Genomic DNA, 15,564 nt, shown 5'->3' on the forward strand with positions numbered 1-15,564 from the left:
TTTTAGTCAGGTCTTCCATCAGATTCCAGAGGGGACCTGAGGGGGCCTAGGTGGGGTCTGTTACATTCTTTAGAGGAATCTTAGGCCAGGTCAGCCACTCCCAGCCTTGTTCCAGAAAATGTGTTCGGTCCCACCCTGGAACCTCACACCCTAATCTCTCCCTCTCTACGGTTATAGCCTATCTTTTCCCGTCACACAGTAACCTTTAGAAACAGAAGCGTTAGCTGCTCATCAGGTTTGGGGGCAGGTCGGTGGAACGGTCTTTTTAGGGGTGCTGTCACCATCACCTACTGCTTTACTTTTGTCCTTCCCTCTTCCACTTACAAAGTCACTCTTCACAGTTAGGTGGGGTTGACCTGCAGGAACTGGGACCCCAGTTTCCAGTCACAAATATTGACAGGAGAGACAGGGCTTCCCTCAAGGCCTTATTGGGAGATTCCGAGAGAGGGTGATTCTGAGAGAGAGGGTGTCGGGACTGGGGTTGGGTCTTCTGGCCCTTAGGCCACTTCTCTGCTTCTCAAATCAACATTTTCAAGGTGCATTTAAAAGGCTTTTGAGGGAAGTCACTTTAAGTGAGAAAATAGGAAGGAAAGACCTTTCATTCATTCTTTGTTTTATGTCTTTTGGTAAAATGTCAAGATATTTTATTGTGATTTACTGGAGAGCACTTACAATTGGAGTGCAAGATGGTCTCTTCCTCTGGCAGGTTCTTTCTTCACCGTGGTTTCCTGTATAGGAATATTAGGATATCATTATGGGAATTACAGGAGATGAAGACACTGGTAGAATTAAACTCTGAAATGTTACTTTTGAACACTAATATTTATAAATTTGTAGAAAATTCTGCTGTGTGGATTAACTTCGAGGAATAAAAAGTGGTGGAGAGACAGATTTTCTCTAGCTTCTACCTTGTCTTTGCCCCCTGGCGAAGGCCTGTCTTGTTACTTTTATTTCCTTACAGGAAATTAGATTCAGACCTCCTCAAGGATTCTTCTGATCTGTGGGATAAGACACAGCCATAATCCGAAAGAGAAGGTGTTTAGCTGAAGTATAGGCAAAGCTGTGTCCGAAGGGGAATGAGGCTGCTTCTGGCTGGAGCGAGTGGGCACGTGTCCCTGATGGGGTGGCTGGTGAGCTGCAGTATAAGTGCAGGGGGTGGAGACAGCCCGACCAGGAAGGAGCTAGCAGTTGGGTTGTCCTGGGGGAGAAGGTGGGTGTTTCCACATTGAGAGCCATGGACGATGCTGATTTAGTGGGAGGCTGTGAGCACGGGGAATCCTGTGGATGCAGCCTGACCGCAGAAAGCTGGCCGTGGTTTGAAAAGGGGGCTGCTGGAGCCTGGGGGTCATGAGACGAGAGAGGAAAACAAACAAGACTGAGATTTCAGTGAGGGCCAGGCGGGTTCAGGCAGGAAGCCTGTGTTCCAGCACCTCGTCCCCCGTAGGTGAATATTTTGGTGAGAAAACCCTGGCCAGCCACTCTCCATGCTGGCGGTGGGGTCCTGGGGGAGTGGTGTGTTTGCCCACCACATGGCCCCACTGCCAGGTGAAGAAAATCCCCCATTTGGGAGATTTATGCTGAAAATGTAGTTCAGCATAAAGTTGATTTTTACTGCGGACCTGAGTCCAGGTTCTAGAAAGAAAGGCACATGTGCACAATTTTGTCTTCACATAGCTTACAGTAGAGAAAGGAAACTGTAAACTCCTTTATTAGAGTTAAATGAAATTAGAGCACAAATATGTTAACCCCATAGTTCAGTGATTTATTAGCAGTTGGCGTGAGTGTGTTACAAAGGAACGTCCTTTTCCATGGAAGAGAATTCTGTTCAGATGAGAGAGTGATTTTCAGGCTGTCACCAGAAGACCACTGGGCCACGACTCAAGTTGTGTGTTTTGGAAAGTTCGGTGAATGGCGTGTGCCACACATTCCAGGGCCCAGGGACAAGGTTATTAAACCTACTTACTCAAATTCTGAGCCTCTTGGTTTGGGACTGAAATTTACCAGCTCTTCGTAGAAGTAGTTAATCTAAAACCCATCCGAAGTTCTAATGGACCATTGTTGACATTTAGGAATTTTTGGATCTTTTTGTGATTTTGTGATTGTGCCAAGACACTGATAAGAGAATTTTAAATAGGGGCTCCCAGGTGACTCAGTCGGTTAAGTGTCCAACTTCAACTCAGGTCATGATCTCACGGTTCGTGGGTTTAAGCCCTGCATTGGGCTCTGTGCTGACGACAGCTCAAAGCCTGGAGTCTATCTTCAGATCCTGTGACTCCTTCTCTCTCAGACCCTCCCCTGCTCACGCTGTTTCTCTCTCTCAAAAATAAATAAAAACATTTAAAAAATTTTTTTAAAGAAATTTAAAAATAATCCCAGTACCTGAATTGAAAACACAACCAGTTTTGATTACTCGTGAAAGATGCTTCTTTGGACAGGCTCACTCTGAACATCTGGTCCAAGGGTGTTAGTTAAAGTAACGAAAGGGTTTCCAGCCATTGAACAGGTTAGGCGCTCCCAAGCCAGGCTCCTAGTTCCTGTCCCCCACCCATTACACCACACAGCTTCCCTTCCAGCCTGGGTCTCAGTGTTTCCCAGTTGGGGTTCCACAGTGGAGCTGAGGGCTTCTGGAAAGTGACTTGGGTGGTGAATGTCCACTCTCCCTGGGATGGCACATAGAGCCAGATTCTCTTGGAAGGCTGCCTCCGGGACGTTCTGTTCTCTGGACCTCCCTTTGTGCCTCTGCTTTCTCATCTCACATTCACCCAAAAGGACTGCCTTGCAGTCACGAGAAAGTGACTGTGGATTAGTGCAAACGATAATTACTTCTGTATCATGTCCTTCTCATTTGTTTGGGAGATAGCCCTGTCTTCTAGCATTTACACTGACCAATCCTTGGAATTATCTGTATCTAGTTCTTAGTCACCAGGAGGAAAGTTTGAATGTTTACTTTGTGGCAACCACTCACGTGGTGAGAGGGATTGATGCCTGGATTGAGGTGGGCCTGAGTATTCTCTGTGGTCTCCTTTTCTTTGGGCTAAACTACCTGCAGCATCAGAAATCTTGAATTGGAAGCCCTAGCTCAGGGATTTAAAAAGTGTGCTCCAAGGACCCTTGAGAACCCTCTACTAGACCCTTTCAGGGGGTCCGTGTGGCATTCCTTCCTTCTTACACTTCAGCCGGGACAGTGTGCCACAACACCCCGAGTGTGAACGAGAATAAAATAACGCCACTGTGTTCTATTAAACCAGACATTAGAAAGATTTGTCAAAATAGAAAACCATGCTGTCCTAATAGCCAATATTTTTTATTTGGGAAATGACTTTTAGAAAATCATCCTTATAATAATAACTTTTAATTATTTTTAAAATGAATTACTAGAAAAATATTGTCTAATATGGCAAATGACAATAGATGTAATTCACATAAGCAAAAGCTCTTCAGGGTCTTTAAGAGTATTTGGGGGCCCCGTGACCAAAATCTTTGAGAATGACTGCCCTAATTGGTCATCAGGGAGACTGTTGACTGAGAAAAGAATTTCCAGCATCTCTTTATCTTTTCCAGGCAGCCTAGTGAAAACATCTTGCCTGTGAGATAAGACTGTCTAGTGGATGAGAATTTATTATTCCATATTTTCTATTTCAGTGTAGGAGTCTGTCTTCAGTATAAGCCTGGCTGTTCCCATCACAGAGAAACCTCTCCTCCTGTTGTTACTATTACCTGTTTCTCTGTTTTGTATCGTTTTTCCTTCCCCTGGAGATGACTTCCTGGGGGCTGGGTGTGTAAGGGTGGGACTTCGCCAGTTGGACAAGTAGGCAGAGCTCAGTCCTGATCCCTGTCATCATCATGTCAATGGCAGGGAGAATGCAGGTCTGGTGGCCCTGTTTTGTGCTTAGTGTGTATAAAAATTGCCCAGTGATTAGATTTGAAACCATCTTCTGTCCAGCATGAGTACCCATTGTTGCCTCTTAGAAATTCAGGTTCTTCTGGTTTCTAACTGGTACATTTGTGACTTCTCGATTATAACAGATGAATTATTATACAGTTCTATAATGGGGGATTATTATAATAAATGAACTTGAAAATATTTATTTCTAGAATTTTAAGTTCTGGATCACTCACTGTTAGAGAAAGTAAACAGCTTGACCACAACTGAACTCTGATATCTCACTGTTCACGATCATGGCCTTAGTCCTACTGAGGTAGACTTAGGATACCTTGTCCTGCTCCAAGATAGATGTGACCAAATGACTAAAAGGGACAGATAGGATTTTTCTGATTAATCTACGTGTCATAGTCTCATAGAAGGTTACTTTAGCCTGAAGTTTGCTGTCAGGCAGGCAGGACAGTCTGACTGCCTCTCAGTCTGTTTCTTTGCTTCTCTAGAGGTTGGACATCTTATAACGCATTGTCTGATACAGGTCTGGCTGGGGACCACATTGCTCATCCTATTTTACAATTAGCTTAAATTTAATCAGTTGTGCTGCAGTGATCTGAGACTGTCATCCTTGATGATTTGCTTGTTTTACTGCATGAGAATAGTAATTTGTATACAATTACATCACTTGGATTCCCGAATTTTAATTCTACTTGTCCATGAATTGGAGAAGCATTTGCTAGATGTCAGAAATTCAGATACCTGTTTTGTATGACTTTACCATCTTTAAACAAGGATGTAGGCGGTAGAGAGAAGCTTTAAAGCTTTTTTTTTTTAATGTTTATTTTTTAGAGAGAGAGCGTGAGCAAGGGAGGGGCCGAGAAAGAGGGAGACACAGAATCCAAAGCAGGCTCTAGGCTCTAGGCTCTAGGCTCTGAGTTGTCAGCACAGAGCCCGACATGAGGTGTGAACCTGTGAACTGTGAGATCATGACCTGTGTCATCGACTAGGCCACCCAGGCGCCCCGGAGAAGCTTTCATAGAATAGAGTCTATTCTGTTTATTGATGATGATAAATGAATGGCAGGATCCACTTCTCTGGTGAGACCGTCACAGCCCACAGTGGAGCCAGGCCCGCTGTGCAGATGTAAGGTCCGAATGTCGGCCCCAGAGTGTGGCGGTGTGCTGCGGGCTTATCCGCATTTGTATCTGGGACATTGGTGCTGTGCCTCTGCGTGAACCTTAGGCATTTCTGTTTTATGTTCTAGGCAAGGTAGAAAAATTCTAATCCACTTTTTGAAGGTGGTATTAAACAGTGGTATCTTTGAAACCAGTATTTTATATATAAAGAATGTTGTTTTGGTAATCCATAAAAAATTCCTAAGAGGTTAGGTGGTTTCATAATATAAAAGAAGAAAAGTATTTGTTCTAATAAGGTACTATGTTGCATGCTGTGATAGAAACAAAAGCAAGTAATTCAAAATGGTCTACCCGAAGAGACTGTGACACAGGCAGAGAAGACAGACATGCTCAGAAGTGTCTGCACGACAGCCCGAGTCCCAGGAGCAGGGCAGAGCGGCAGCTGTGAGGTGGAGTGAGCCAACAGCATGCCCTCGTGCGGAGGCACCAGGACTAGTTCTTGTGAGGTAGACCTGCTGTTCCCGGGGGCTTATGCCGTTGCTGAGAAAATTCATGCAGAAAACAAGTGGCTTCTGTTTTCTGGAAATTCTCAGGGGTATTTGGTTAGGACAGGGGCATTCAGGTAGGAAGAAATACATTTACCAGGAGGAGTTTTTTTTACAAACCCTGTTCTGATCTATACTGTGGTGATGCTGTCGAAGGAGTCCTTTTTCTTATTCAGACTTGGACTCTGTGGTCTTTACATACTTGAGCCTTAGAGTCGTGCTTGCCGAGTCTGAAGGTGTTGCCTGGATGAGAGGCCTTAACCCCCAGGGAACGGGTCTCTGGTCTCTTCCGGAGGTGGCACTAGGGATGGACCTTGTGTTGACAGAACCAAAGTTGGTGTGATGTCTTCAGGGTTCAGTCGCCTTCTTGCACGTGTCCTGCGTGGCAGTGTGATAAGTAAATCCAGATAAACTGCACGCTTCCCATGGCCAGGCGTGCTTTCTATGTCGTGCTGGTGGACTTGCATGCTTCGGCGACTGGCTTTCTTACCTTAAAGTTGGATGCCTGGTGTACAGTGAAAATAATGACTGATTCTTTGCAGTTTTTAAAATAAAGACCTTCAGAGCAAAGCAAAAAGCCTTCTGCAGATTCTTTAGTTTAAAAAAACTCAACAGTTTAGAGGCACCTTGTTGGCTCTGTCAGTGGAACGAGCAACTCTTGATCTTGGGGTTGTGAGTTCAAGTCCTGCATTGGGTGCAGAGACTACTTAAAAAGAAAAAGAAAAGTTGGGGTGCCTAGGTGACTCAGTCAGTTAAGAGTCCGACTCTTGATTTTGTCTCATGTTATGACCCTAGGGTCGTGGGATTGAGCCCCAACATCAGGCTCCGTGCTGGGTTGCCTACTTGGAACCCTCCCTCCATCCCCAGCATTTCTGTGCGTGTGCACTCTCTGAATGAGTGAATGAATGAATGAATGAGTTTTTTTAATTTAATACCCTCAACATTTTAAAAGTTGTAGCAGAATTGTGTTGTAATTTTCTGTGCCAAGCTGTATGTAGAGGTGAGTGCTTGACCCGTTCGTGAAATCTCAGACACTTATTTTCTCTGTCTCTAAGCTCAGTTTTCCTGCCCAGAATTGCCCTGCCTTCATTTTTTCCCCACATCCAAGAGCATTAGCTTAGAAACTTTATGCTTTTATTGGTTCTCTTAATTCTTTTTCTTTTGTAAAAGTACGGGAGAAGAGACATAGTCTTTGAAGGTCTCCATATTATACATTTAGAGTGAAGACACTTTCGTGGTTACAAGGCGTTCTCTACATGTGGATAAGGAGTGAAGTTGTATAACTTTCCTTAAAAATGATCTGAGGCTTCATGCCCCTGAGCGCCACCCCACGAGCCTTGCCTACAGCACTGGGCGCCTTTATCGTCACCCCACTCGGCTTCAGTTTTGTAGGCTGTTTCAAGTCTCTTCTGTCTCTGTCCCATCCAAGTGTAAGTTTGGACCACTTTGCCTAATTGTAATATTATACTAAAACCATTCTCCTAAGTCTTCAGATAGATTCTTTGTCTTTCTTAGAAAATTTGAGAATTATCTAATTTTATATTTATGCTTATCTCTTTCCAGATTTTTTAAGTGGCTAACAGGAAAAAACATATATGATAAAACTGGAAGTAGAGAAAAGAGTTCCTGGTGAAGTGGGGATCGTTCTCTTGCTTGTCAGGGGGCTAATAGGAACTCCCGCTGAGTGTGGGCTACTCAAAAGTTCTACACATTCACTTTTATTGAGGTATTATTGAAAACTAAAATTGTGAGATACTCAAAGTGTATGTCATGATCACTGATACAGTATATATTGTGAAAGGATTTCTCCTATCTAGTTAGTTAACACATCCATCATCTTATACCCCCCTCTTTTTTAAATGATTTTGGTGAGTTGGCAAATTTCATTTATACAGTACAGTGCCATCAACTGTAGTAACCATGTTTTACATTGGATCTTTAGTCTTTACTCATCTTGTAGCTGACAGTTTGTACCTTTTTACCAACTTCTATTTCCTCTCACGGGCCTGGCAACCACTTTTCTACTATTTCTAGGAGTTTGGTTTTTTTTTTTAATTTTTTTAACATTTATTTATTTTTGAGTGTGAGTGGGGAGGGGCAGAGAGAGAGAGAGAGAGGGAGACAATCCAAAGCAGGCTTCAGGCTCAGTTGTCAGCACAGAGCCTGATTCCAGACTCCAGTTCACAAAGTGTGAGATCATGACCTGAGCCAAAGTCAGATGCATAACAGACTGAGCCACCCAAGTGCCCCAAATTTGATTTTCTTATAAGTCACCTTATAGGTGACGCCATGCAGTCTCTGTCTTTCTCCACCTGGCTCACCTCACTTAGCATAATGCCCGCAGGGTCCATCCATGTTGTTACCAATGACAGGGTTTCCCTCTTACGGCTGAGTAGTGTTCCATGTGTGAGTTCTGTTGTGTTGTGGGATGGAGTAGTACTACACACACACACACACACACACACACACACACACACACACTCTCTCTCTCTCTCTCTCTCTCTCTCTCTCTCTCTCTCTCTCTGCATCTTCTTTATCTGCTCATCTCGGGTAGTTTCCTATCTGGACTGTTGTGAACGACGCTGTGGCAGACTGAGGAGTGTGGTATTCCCTGGATACCATGATTTCCTTGCCTTTGGAAATGTGCCTGGAAATGGGATCACTGGAAGTCAGGCTGGTTCTCTGTGGGAGTTTGGAGGCACCTGCAGTGGCCGCGCCAGTCAGCCTTCCTGGGGCATGTGTTTTGTTTGTGATGGGGGCAGCCGCAGTGGCGCAGTGTCTCCCTCCTTCTGTTCTGCTCTAGACGGCTGAGCACAGACACACACGTTTCCTCTCACTCCCTCTCACATGTCTGTCGCAGGACTTGGCAGTCATGAGTGAGATCCAGGGGCCCTTATTGACGGTCTGAAGCATGAACACTGCCAATTTGGAAGCTGATGATGTGCTCACTCAGCAGATCAGCTTTCTAGAGAGTAAATAAACTTAAAACCGGCTTTAAGCAAACATCTCATTTAATCCTCAGAAGAAACAATGAGATGGGTAATGTCCCCATTACAAATGTCCTCGGGGCAGGTCTTCTGTACTGACAGCATCCAGCAGGAAAATATAGTCACGCCTGTCAGATTTAACTGCCGTCATCGCTGCTGCTGTCCCACCCGGGCTGCTTCTGTGGTGCCGCGCCATAGACTGTTCCACAGTCAGAGCAGCTGATGCAAGTGGTCATTTTTCTTCTCCGGAAGTCAGAGATGTTCAGATTTGCTTTCTTGATTCTGCGTAACCTGCTCCCCACCCGATGGTTTCCTGGAGGGCCCGTCCTTCCTGCTCCCATTCGGGAGCCCATTCACACTGTGGCCGGCGTGGGGAGAGCCACTCTTGCAGAGCCCCACAGCGGTGCGTGGGCACTGACAACAGCCGTCAGTGAGTGCTCCTTCCCATGCTCCTCCCTCTTCTCGGACTGAGCATCAGAGTTCAGCAGGAAGCACTGGCAGGCTGATGCATGTGACGGAATGAATAATTTAGTGGCTTCGGGGAAGGGGAACCGCAGTAGAGGATGGAGAGGAGTGTCTTACACGGTGGCAGGGAGTATGGGTCCTGGAAAGCAGATGCCTGAAGATCCCAAATGCAAGCGTATGGCGTGATCAAGTAAACTGTGACAAGCGTGGATGTTTCTGGCTGAAAATGTTCTGTCTCATGCAGTCCTGACCGTTCACCTCCATTCTGACCATTGTCAGATGACTCTGCCGAAACAATCAGTGCTAGAATGTGGCAGTTTCTTTGCTGTCAGAGGCGGCATCATTTCTCAGGTTTTCCTTGTGAGTTCTTACAGTTTCCTCTTTTTCCCTTTAAATATGAATTAAAGACTGAAAGCTGAAAACCAGGCATGTTTATTTAATATAGGCTTTATTAGAAGTGGTCATTTACAAATATCAGTAAGACAGGCTCTTTAAAAGTTAAACCTTGAAGTAGAATAATTGACAATTTCCTAAATTGTTTCTCTCCTCTGCAATGATGTGCTTGACTGGGTAGACGTGTTACATGTGTGCCTGTAGCTTTTGTCACTACAGTAATATTGTGCATGCGACTCTCAGCCTCGGGCAGGTTGTTGGAGGTATTTAGCAAAGGTGCCATTTACCAATCTTATTTATTCTGTTTCTGTTTGAAAATATCTGCTCTATGTATTGTTTTTAAACCAAGATTTAAACTTAATTGGATGATATTAAATCTAATTTCTAAAAATGACTTAAAATTTTCCTGATTATTTAAGATTTATTACCGTGTTCAGCTGTACAGTCTTTAAATATAAGTTGGTGTGGTTCTGATTCTATGCAAACTTTTTTTATAGCATAAATTGTATTATCTAAAGAGCACAGTTTAGGGGAAATCTAAAATACTGTCTTGTTTGCCTTTATGCAGTCTTTCTTAAGCCAATATATTTAATCTGTTTGTTGATTTTTGGTTAATACCAATGGGAAAAGAAAATCTTTCCCATGCTGAAAAGAATTTCTTGGGGATTTTATAGAAAATTATTGATGTAAAGTTTTGAATGTCACTAATGTAATCCTAAGAAAAATACTAATTTGGTTTTTTTCTACCCTACTTTTGAGTATCACTTTGATTTTATGTAAGCCCTTTCTTTTCATAAATTAGCACCTTCTTCTTCTTGAGTTTTTTCTCTTAGAGTTTACTTCATTATTACTTAAGGTACATTTTGATGTCAGTAACTTAAATATTAAATGACTGATGTGGCCACATGTTTTTAATAAGATATTTTGTCAAATATATATACATATTAGGAAAAAAAAGGAACAAAATGTGGCTTCTAAAAGCAATGAATAGTTTTGGTGCATTTCCAAGTGCAAAGCAAATGAAGATGTTCTGATTTGTTATCAGTGACTATAAGACCCTTGAATTTCTCCAGGCTGTTTAAAATGCCTTTTGTCTTTTTCAAGTAGTAGAACTGAGTTCCTCTTATGCTGAGTTCATCATAAGCGTTTCTCCTGAATTTTTCTCAGCTGCCAAGTCTTCTAAATGAGAATGAACTCAGCCTTGGGTCTCGACCTCGTAAACCTCCGTTCATTTATTTTTAAAACATAATCGTAAAATGTAAATAGATTGCACTCTCTGATTGTATAACTCGGGAAACAAGCTATAAGGGCCTCATTTGGGCTGTGGCTTATTACAGTAAAGTTTTTCCACAAATAAGATGGCACATAAAAATTTTTTCAGGTTTATATTAAAGAAGATACGTTTTTATTAAATTACAGCGCTTCCAGAATGAGGATCTAGATAGGATGTACGTATAAAAACATTTTGAACCTTTCAAAGCACCTTTTAGTTTGTGTGAAGTTCTTCAGATGGCCCCGTTGTCCTTTGAAGCTTCTAACACCAAGGTGTCTGTTGCAGCCCAGAGCAAGGTTGCTGCTACCCAGGACAGCACTAATTTGCGATGTATTTTCTGTGGTAAGCAACATTACGTTTACATTACTCTTTCACGCTGTGGTACATACTACTTGCACATTGCCATCACTTTTGTTTCCGTAGGCCATAGTCCGCTTTGTGGTGTTGGGGTCGACGGCAGCTGCTGTTGCATGTTGTGACACTGTTGTGGCTCGTGTAGGTGATCGGGTCAGCCTTCGAGTTGGCTTCGCAGTGGGGATTTGGTTAGAATTAGAGTCTTAAAACGAATTCCTCCTCAGTTCTTCCAACATGAACGAGTGGGGTTTTTGTTTTTAATGATTTTGTTTGAAGCAGTCTTTTAATTTATAATTCCAGGGACAGAATGATACCCACTGTAGCAGGTTTTGAGGAACAGGCCTTATCCGAAGAGAGCTCTGCTCAGCAGTGAAGTTTGGGGTGTCCGTGTTGTGAGGCAGGCGTAAGCCATCTCCGTTTCCCAGGGTTGGCTCCGGGGGATGCAGTAGGCTAGTCACCTGTTGCTGAGGAGTGAGTATGGGTCCACAGAGTGCTCGTCCACCCCTGTGCACACGCATGCACGCGTCTGTGCTGTTGGCATGCAAGACCAGCTGTGCCGCTCAGCTGCCCAGAGTTCCAGGCAGACAGGTGCATCTCCGTGCCCCCACCCGAGGAGAGGGCTGCGTGTGCACACACGCACACACGCCCAGATCCACACGCCCCTCGTCCGAGTTGTTTGTGTCCTCATTGGAGTCTCAAGAGTTTCTGGTTTGAAAACCTAAGTTCAAAAAGTGACTTGTAATTCTTAGAACTTCTTTTTTATTGGCTCCTGTATATATATCTATATATCTATATATATCGACCTATATTGTTTTTTACTCCTGTATACCTTGACTGGCCCAATTATTTTATGAGAGAAAATTATAAAGTGACCTACTGCTCAAATTTTAGATAAACAGTTCAGCTGTGTGTATGTACTTTATCCATGTGATTCAGCTTTTGATGTGATTCTTCAGGATTTCTGATACTGTTTCTTTAGCTATAAAGAGAGTTTTTTTCAAATTTATGTACTTGCTGGTTTTGGCAAAGAGTATGTGTTAGAAATTTCCAAAAATGAAGACTCTGATGTATTTCTTAATCACCTAAAGTTACATTTTCGGACTGCTCAGGGGTGACAGCGACAGCAGTCAGCCTGGGGGCGCCGCCCCTGGTGAGCCCCTCCTCCCCGGGGGTTTAATCCTGAGTCTCACCTGTGATTCTCCGCCTCCTCCCGGGGGTTCTTCTAGGCTACCTTTTGAACTAGCCAGGAGTTATTACTCACATTGCTGTTGTCAGAGGACCTTTTTTTTTTTTTTTTTTTTTTTTTTTTTACTTCATTCTGAGAACCTACTCAGTGTTCTGTACTTGGCTACCTACTGTGTTGAGTTCCACATGCAGAATAATAGGTACAGTTAAACCAATTGCAGAGAGAAGATTGATTTGCCCTTAATAAAGAGGAGTTTTTAAGTTGTAAAATTATGTATTAAAAAGCAGATTTTCCCCATTATTACCTTTAATCGATTTAACTGTGTACAACAATATAACGACCACATTGCTAAGTTTACACTTAATTGTATTATGTATAATAACACCTCTCGGTCTTTTAGTCCTGTGTTTTTAAACAGTCTGTGGCTAAGTGTGAAAATTAAAATATGGTGGCAGGTGGATGTGCTTTAGCCAAAATTCATTATGAAGTCCTGGTTCCCAGGAGCCTCAGCTCTGATTCTCTTTATATAGAGAGAACATATCAGCAACGTGGACACATTTTCTTTATCAGAGACTAAGTCCCATCTCTGCTCTGTGAATTCTACCAGGACAATTAATATCAGTCCTTGTCTCTGGCTGTGGTAATAAAGCAGAGGAACTAATCCTTGAAAATGGCCACTGTTCTTTGTGACGCTGCAGGAGGAAGGAAGAGGGCTCCGTTGTTGCTCCTCTTACTTTCCCCAGAAGAGAACAGTCAACCAGCACATGGTATGTGCTCTTAAACATACTGTCGTTCGCCCAATGGGTAGGAAAGTGACTTTTTTTGCATTCTGTGAGAACACAGGTACTCACTTAGGAATATGACCCATGTGAAGTAAGATAATTGTTACATTCCGGAAAATACAATAGCAACCAGCAGCAGTGACTGGTCATAGCTGCCATTTTCATGTTGCTGTAAATGACCAGTTGTAGAACCCAGCAGGCTGTGTGACAGGAAGCATGACCTCCTGTACCCGAAGTTTATAATTGACCCAGAACCCCCTGTCCAATGCTTTCAGTATATTTACATTATTTTTAAATGCACATGAATTTCAGTGTGTTATTGTCAGGACTTGACAGTACTGATGGAGAAGAAACCAATAAAACAACCGAAGTAAATGTTATTACAAGAAGACTCTGTGGGGGAAGGCTTCTCCCCTTCTGCCACCGCAGAGACAAGGTCTGTGGAGAGACCAGCTGCTCGTTATAACAGAGAACCATGTAGAAACTAATCTTCAGAGTTTTTCTTGGATCAAATTTTCCTCATTTTTAAAAGGATCTTCCTTGAAGTTTTCCTGTTGTAGCTACATGAACAAACTGTAGCACATTTTTATAATTAATGATACCAGTCAGAAAATATTTCCCACAGTCTTAAAACCTTTTAAAACAAGTTCGTTAAGTTTTTAACTTAGAAAAAAATCCTTTTAAAAAATACTTTTTTCTCACTCAAGCCTTTTTTTGAGTTCTATCGAACTTTTGTTAGCTTTTTTCCAAATCTGTTTAATAAAATCAGGATTGAGTTGAAATTTTGACACCTTTTTCTTGAATTTACATATTTGAGTTAAAACTTGGATCCAAGATTTCTGTTGGTGAATTTCATGTATCGGTGTGGCCATGGAGGTAACACGTGCTTGCCCTGGATGTGAGCAGTCTGATAAGCATCCTCCGCTGAGGTGGGTGCCGGCAACTCTCTCTGAGCCGTGTGAGGTTTTCACTTAAATAAACAGTATATTAAAACAGAGTTAAGCCATAATGGTCTCGTGAGTTGTCCAAGCTACATGCTCAACATTTAATATTTTTGGATACGTGCAGCTTTGGATATAAAAAAAACTGCTTCCCCCAAATAGTTTATATTTTCTGAAGCTTATCCCCACCCCGATCTTCTATTTTCTCCCTCCTTCTGCCAAAGAGATGAGATATCTTCTCCTTATAAAAGTATTAGACATTAGTGTATGGCTTAATATGACAATCTGTTTTTAACATCACTATGTTCATTTCCAAAAGAAGGAAAGAATTCCAGCCTGGTTATTAGACAAGTTATATTTTTCATTTATGCAGAAATTTAAGTGCGTGTTTAATTTAAAAAGCTTTTTGATTTTGTTGTTGCTGATAGGTGGGATCAATATATTTTAGTACTTCCTTTATGCGGTTGTCAAAATAGCAGACTGTTAGGAAGTCTAATGAAATACATCACTGCAATTGTCATGTAATTTGTCCTCCAAAAGACAAATTACATGATTAATCTAGAAATGGGTAAAGAGATGAGGGGAAAAATGTAGTAGGTAAGTTTAGATCAACTCATCTGTGTTTCTACATTTGGAATCTGCCAGGACTGTGTTAGTACATTTCCACGTCCTTCTGGCTGGGAAGGTCACCTCACTGTATGGCACACAGTGGGTGCTTTGTGCTGTTAACTTAGAGATGCAAGAATTGGCATTAGTACCCAGAAGTGTTTCTCTATTAACTGTTTCTTGAACAGTCTACAAAACACTTATGAAATATCTGTTAGGGGCATTTGTGGACGCACTAGATTTACTTGTTTACGGGGTTAGAGTTCAAGATTGTTCTGTTTTAATCATGGGCATTGCATATTAGGACCACTGTTTATTACTCTCGTGATACATTTAATTTTTATATCCAGTGACATTAAAATGTCCCATATTTAGTGGCATTCTTTATAAGATGCTAAAAATCAGTCTGCATTGTACATGGTATGTGGGAATGGAGGGTCATTAGTTTTTCGTGACAGAGCCATGTTGGTTTGAATGCAGGGTTTTTGGTTTTTTTGGTTTTTGTGGGGGTTTTTTGTTTGTTTTTGACCCCAAATGAAAAGTTACTAAGATTACCTCTGTTAGCATTAAAAATTCAGATAAGTAGACTAATTATATTTAGAAGTTTAGCAAACGTTTGTTTTCACCAGTGGTGGAAATGCCAAGCCAGTAAATAAGAATGGCAGCTTAAATTGGGCAAATTTGATAAATGCATTAGCATACTTCATCCTAGTAATAAGGTTCTCATGCTCTCTCTCTCTCCTGTTTTTCATTTCCAGTGTTCTATTTAGGTGAGTTTTTGAATTCTGATTTTTTCATTTAAGTTCTCCCTCTCCACTTCATGAATAAGTACCCCAAAGAGAATGTCTCATTGTCTTAGAAAATGTCAAGCTCAGGTGGCTATTCAGATGCTCATTGAACACTTGTTTTACTCCAGCTCCTCATATATAAATGTTTATTTTTCCTTTATTGTTGATGTTTTCCATTTGTTTCAAGTAAGCCTTCTGAGGATGATGACAATATTATGTCACAGTCTTTCA

The 15,564-nt window shown here is 42.1% G+C and overlaps 1 protein-coding gene across 1 annotated transcript in view; it reads left to right on the forward strand.

Annotated features, from left to right (window-relative positions):
- Positions 1-15,564, forward strand: part of ENAH (ENAH actin regulator) — a 117,032-nt gene that overhangs the window by 70,290 nt on the left and 31,178 nt on the right. Inside the window, 2 exon segments of the mRNA XM_029934918.1 lie at positions 10,962-11,018; positions 15,304-15,315. Coding sequence (XP_029790778.1) covers positions 10,962-11,018; positions 15,304-15,315 — 69 coding nt within the window.

This window comes from Suricata suricatta, chromosome 3, assembly GCF_006229205.1.
Source record: "Suricata suricatta isolate VVHF042 chromosome 3, meerkat_22Aug2017_6uvM2_HiC, whole genome shotgun sequence".
Taxonomy (NCBI): domain Eukaryota; kingdom Metazoa; phylum Chordata; class Mammalia; order Carnivora; family Herpestidae; genus Suricata; species Suricata suricatta.